The sequence below is a fragment of the Capsicum annuum genome, chromosome 2, assembly GCF_002878395.1.
Source record: "Capsicum annuum cultivar UCD-10X-F1 chromosome 2, UCD10Xv1.1, whole genome shotgun sequence".
NCBI classification, from domain to species: Eukaryota; Viridiplantae; Streptophyta; class Magnoliopsida; order Solanales; family Solanaceae; genus Capsicum; species Capsicum annuum.
In genome coordinates this window covers 134,667,693-134,673,692 of record NC_061112.1, presented here as the reverse complement: position 1 = coordinate 134,673,692, position 6,000 = coordinate 134,667,693, and the positions used below count along the sequence as shown (strand labels likewise).

General features: G+C 33.0%; 1 protein-coding gene across 2 annotated transcripts; it reads left to right on the top strand.

Annotated features, from left to right (window-relative positions):
* Window positions 1-1,293: 1,293 nt before the first annotated feature.
* On the top strand, window positions 1,294-4,427 carry LOC107859607 (probable WRKY transcription factor 31). Of its 2 annotated transcripts, none has more exons than XM_016704664.2 (6): window positions 1,294-1,841; window positions 2,013-2,117; window positions 2,308-2,499; window positions 2,789-3,139; window positions 3,236-3,349; window positions 3,469-4,427. In XM_016704664.2, the coding sequence occupies exons 1-6, from the start codon at window positions 1,602-1,604 to the stop codon at window positions 4,129-4,131; spliced, it is 1,665 nt and encodes a 554-aa protein (XP_016560150.1). In that variant the 5' UTR covers window positions 1,294-1,601; the 3' UTR covers window positions 4,132-4,427.
* Window positions 4,428-6,000: the final 1,573 nt, after the last annotated feature.

Here is a 6,000-nt window from a genome sequence, read left to right as displayed (position 1 = left end):
AAAAAAAGATTAGATTAAAATTTATTTGCATCCGATTATCACAATTTGTTCCTACTTAAGTAGTGTATTTTAATTTAATTAAATCACTTAAATTATACATATCCCATTTTAATTTAATTAATTGATATAGTTTATCTCAACGCAAACTTTTTCAATAAAATTCTGATTTTTGGAATATGCTGTATAAATTTGTATGGCTGTGCGACTTTATAAACCTGAAAGCTACAACAAATCACGTTATCTACGTGATTCTAAAGACTTTAAAATAAAGAATTTTATGTTAGATAAAATTGTGAAGTAAGCACAAGTAAATATTTTATTTTTTGTTTTTTTAAAAGAGAACAAATCGGATTACTCAGTCGTCAATGTGACCCGAAAAGTTAGCCCGTCAAATCCGTTGACTTTATTCTCATACTTTTTCTTTTGCATCACGTGGGACGCGCCGCACCGTTCGGGCCGGTGGATTTCTTCTCGCTTCTTCATTTATTTTTATTTGTTTATATTATATCAACACAAAACATCAATGGATAAAAAAGTTTTTTTTACTATCTGTTAATGACATAAGATAAAATAGATCAAAATTTTGAATAACTCCTCATTTTTGAACTACATATTTAAAATTGAATAATTCTTTTAAAAAATAAAATTAAATAAAAGTGATAGTAGTATTACTTTATATAGGAACGAGTCAAACTGAGTCTTGACCCTTTGAGACGAAACTCTTCTTCCACGCTTTTTTCTCACCTTTTGGGTCCCACTAATTGACACCTGTCATCAATACAATGACGCACCACCTTACGTTGCCTTCATTTTCACCATTCAGATAGAGTTCCCTTTTCTCTTTATCTTTTCTCACTTTTGACCACACCCTCTTTCCTTTTTTGGTTCTTAAAATTAAAATTTGAAGTAAAAAAATACTTTCAAGAAGGAAATTCTTTTGAAATACTTAGAAGGTAATTAAAATGAGTTTATTATTTTTATCAAAAGGATGAACTCAATTGCTTTTTTGGTAAGTTTAGATTTTAGTTTATAATGATTTTAATTTGACATGAGTTTAAGAATATAAAAAAAACTCGTGAATTTTGTGGGGTCGTAAGTTAAAGATACGCGGAAGATAGCAAAATATTATTTAATCGTATAGTTTTAATATATCGATTGCTACACTTGTTACGAGCATCGTCATTTTGTTGTCCCTTTGCTTTCATACCTTTTTATTTTTTGAGTCGGGTGATCTATCGAAAATAATGTATTCGCTTAGTAATTTATATGTAGAAGAATTTGAAAAAGTAGGAGTTAAGTAAAAAAACTGTTGAGTGTCTAAACAGTAACAGTGACCATTTGTGGGAGGATAGAGTTTTTTTTTTTTTGTAAATTAAAAAAAGAGTAGTTTTCTTGGTCTACGTAACCTTCGCGGAAGCTACCACCCAATCTCAAGTCTTTTTATAGCAGCGTTCATTGCATCTACGAAAAACTTCTTAGATTCTTCAATTTATCATAATATTTCTATCTCTATATTTTCCAACTTTGCTTCTCCCCTTTGCCTTTTGATCTTCTAATATATAGCACTGCTCTATATTAGTATTTTCCAACTTTGATATTTTATGGACAAAGGATGGGGTCTTACCCTTGAAAGTTCTTCTTCTTCTGATAAAGTTGGTTTCTTCATGAACAAGCCTGTTTTTGGTTTTAATTTAAGTCCAAGATTGAACCCTGCTGAAATGTTTCCCAGCTCCGATGATAAACGTGCCATCGTTAATGAAGTTGACTTCTTCTCTGAGAAAAAGCCTATTGTAAAGAAGGAGAATTCTCAGGGTGACAGGACTGATCAATGTGTTGTAAATGTAAGTATCATCCCTTCATCTTTTTTTAATAACGATTCATTGTTTTGGATTGAACAAGCGTTACGAGGAACAAATATAATCAGAGTTTGATACACTACGTCATAATTTAATTTTTGGATGGACCAATAATTTCAATTGATAACGATTGTTTGTTATTATTCAATTGTGTAGACTGGATTACAACTTGTGATTGCAAACGCTGGAAGTGATCAATCAACAGTAGATGATGGGATTTCATCGGAATTAGTACTTGAAGATAAACGAGCTAAAATTCAGGTATTTTGACGTGCAATTATTTATTAGTTTACACTGGAAAGGAAAAAAGAAAAAGAAACTAAACTTGTGGACTTCGATTTTCCATTGATGAAACTTTGTTATTTTAACTTTTTATGTTACATAACTGTATTTTGATTTGGGAGATGAATTATAGTCTTCTAATTTTTTTCGTCTTAATTTATATGTATAGCAGTTGGCGCAATTGCAAGTTGAGCTTCAGAGGATGAATTCCGAAAATCAGCGTTTAAAAGGGATGCTTACTCAAGTTAATAACAGTTATTCTGCACTTCAGATGCATCTTGTTACACTCATGCAACAGCAGCAGCAACAACAACAGCAGCAACAAATGATTTCAAGAACTGAAAGTACACATGCCCATGAGGTACTTTCCCAAAAGTACATTAAAATAGTACTGTAATAATTCTAAATAATTGTGTGTACCATATAATTTTGCACGATCAGTGTAATTTAATTTACTATAACAGATTAATTATCCTTTCTATCTGGTTATCAACCAATGTTCGTTAAAGAAATGAACATGTAAATTGTAATTACCATATAAATTTCCTAGTTATGCAAAAAGAAAAAAGAACACGGTTGGTACACATATATACAGTAGAATTTAAACAGTATATCGGATGTAAAATGTTAACATTCTTTAATTTCTGTAGGTTGTCGAAGCCAAGTTTAATGACGAAAAGAAGCAAGAGAAAGAAGGGACCATAGTTCCAAGACAATTCATGGAGCTGGGCCCAAGTGGTTCCAAAGCTGATCCACTGGATGAGCCATCTAATTCCCATACTTCATCAGAAGAAAGAACGCTTTCTGGATCACCTCGCAACAATATGGAATTATTGTCAAGGGATAAGGCAATTGGCCGCGAAGAGAGTCCAGAATCTGAAAGTTGGGCTCCAAATAAGGTCCCTAAATTAATGAATTCATCAAAACCTGTTGAGCAACCAACCGAAGCAACTATGAGGAAAGCTCGTGTCTCCGTCCGTGCCCGATCAGAAGCTCCTATGGTACATCACTTAAAATATCAATCCTGAATAAAATAATTTTTTTTTTTAAAAAAAAAAAGTTGCATCAAAGTTAACTGTGTGTTTAAAATTTTGCAGATTAGTGATGGCTGCCAGTGGAGAAAATATGGTCAAAAGATGGCTAAAGGCAATCCGTGTCCACGTGCTTATTATCGTTGCACGATGGCTGTTGGTTGTCCAGTGCGCAAACAGGTAATCATCTATATATGCTCTAGTTTTTCCAATTTAAACATAAATTGGGACATACTAAAACTATTTTACTAAGGGATTTAACTTGTAAATATTAAGCGTTACGTGACATAAATGTGCAGGTGCAAAGGTGTGCGGAGGACAGGACAATCTTAATAACAACATACGAAGGTACACATAACCACCCCCTACCACCAGCAGCCATGGCAATGGCATCCACTACATCAGCAGCAGCAAACATGTTGCTCTCTGGTTCCATGCCAAGTGCTGATGGACTTATGAACACAAATTTCCTAGCCAGGGCCATGCTTCCATGTTCATCAAACATGGCAACTATTTCAGCATCTGCTCCATTTCCAACGGTTACATTGGACCTCACAGCCCAAAATTCAAATGCTGCACTGCCTAATTATCACCAAAGAGTTAACCACGCTAATAATGCTCAATTCCAATTCCCTTTACCAGCTGGACTTAATCACCCGAATTTCATCGCTTCAATGTCAGCTCCACAAATGCCTCAGGTTTTAGGCCAGGCTATGTATAACCAGTCAAAATTTTCGGGTTTACAAGTTTCTCAGGACAATATTCACCACCCATCAATTTCTCATGACACACTCTCCGCTGCCACGGCTGCGATCACTGCTGACCCTAACTTCACTGCCGCCCTTGCCGCGGCCATCTCCTCCATCATAGGTTGTGGTTCTCATCCCAACAACAACGGCAACAGTACCATGTCTGGTCCATCAAGCAATAACAACAACACTAGCAGTTTCCCAGGGAACTAAAGAATATATTACTGTATCTTGTTTTGTAAAATTTGCTGTCAATTACCCAATAGTTTTCTTTTATTCATTTTTTTTTTTATAACAATCCTTTTCTTAGGAGATTAGGGGCTGAAACTAGAATGAATTTACATGTTCATAGCTTTTTGCGTTGTATTATTACGATGGAGAAAAGGTATAGGCAAAAAAAAAACGTTGTTTTCATTCTTTTATTTTGATTTTGAATTTTGGGTATACGCACAAAAGCAAATACATTATTGTACGTAATTTTGCTTAATCAAACTTCTTCTTTTGTTAAATTAATTGTTTCAATGGGAATGCCATTCTTTTCTTTTTCTTTTTTCTGCTCTTTTTAAGTTGAAAAAACAAAAAACGAAACTACTACAATATTCAAAAAGTTTGGCAAGATCCAAGAAGAAAGAAAAGAATAATCAGACCTTTTTATTCTGATAGTTGCACTGATTGGGGAGTAGTCAATAAAATGGGGCTATAATTGTTAGACACGTAAAAGTTTGTTCCATTTGGATTGGCTTGAAAATTTTGAACTCAATAGAAGCTTCAATGCAACTTCCTTATGATTGTCTAGTCATACATCATGCTATTGGATCTCCATTACCTTCCATCACCTAATTATATGTTTGTTTGAGAGGGTAACAATTACTACTAATAAAAAAGCTAGGTAAAGGATAGTAATTAAGACCAGGCATCACTTAAGAGTCAAGTTTAGAGGTTCTTTATATAAAGTTATCCCAAGTTCCCAACATGGAAGGAGTACTATTTTTCTTTGCTTAGGTCAAATCCTTTATGTCCTCCATGATCTCGGTGCATTTATGTTGGACATTTTTTTGAAGTAACCAAATACAAACTTCTAAAAGATCAAATTGATTTGATTTCATAGGTGCAACGACGTCTTCAATTGACTTCACCTTCTTCAAGATGGTTTCTTGTCCCCTATCTCACTGTTTATTTATTTATTACTCTTTCCGTTTCGGAATAAGTGAATTGTTGGGATATTTATTGGTGTTTCAAAATAAGTGAATCATTGAATTTTTTTTCAAATTTACCCTTATGATTTGACAACCAATTAATTTTTGAAAAGGTATTACAAGGTCAACTTTTTTTTTTTGGATAAAAATTAAAAGTTATGTTAAATTTATGTTTTTAATGTTTTTTTCTTAATATGTGTGTCAAAATTTAATAATTTTATGAAACGGAGGGAGTATTATTATTATAATTTTTATGAAGAGTTCACTCTCTTTTCCAATAGTTGGACTTGGACTCACAAAATGATGCTATAACAGCTAGCAAATGGGACCAATCGCATTTTATTTAAAGGAAAATGCAGTAAATTAAATGCCTCCTTCCCAGCAACATCATATGGGTTGACTATAAGATTTGTTTTGAATATAATGGTCGTTGTTGAGGTACTGAACTTATAAACTTACATTAATTAGGTCTGAAAATACAGCAGGGATGTGAAATTAAACTTTTATTTTTCTGAGCGGTATAAGAAATTTAATAGAATGATGTGGGTTATCACACCACCACAAGATTAGTAAACGGAAGAAATTGAAATTACGAATACAGTTGAATATCCGAAACATATGATATAATCTAGATGTGAAAAACTGAATATAGATACTTTAGGAATAGGGTTATTCAAAATTGAGTAACTTTGACATTGTTAAACATTTGGTTTAGCAGTACTCGTCTTTAGTAGTTTCATTATAACCCTTGACCCCTAATTTAGCTTTACTGTCAGTAATTTCAAACTATAATTAAAAATTGGAGATAAATTTATATTTATTTTCTCGAAGAATTTGTACAGGTCTTTCACATTGAAACTCCATTAATAAAGAACAAATACCAGAA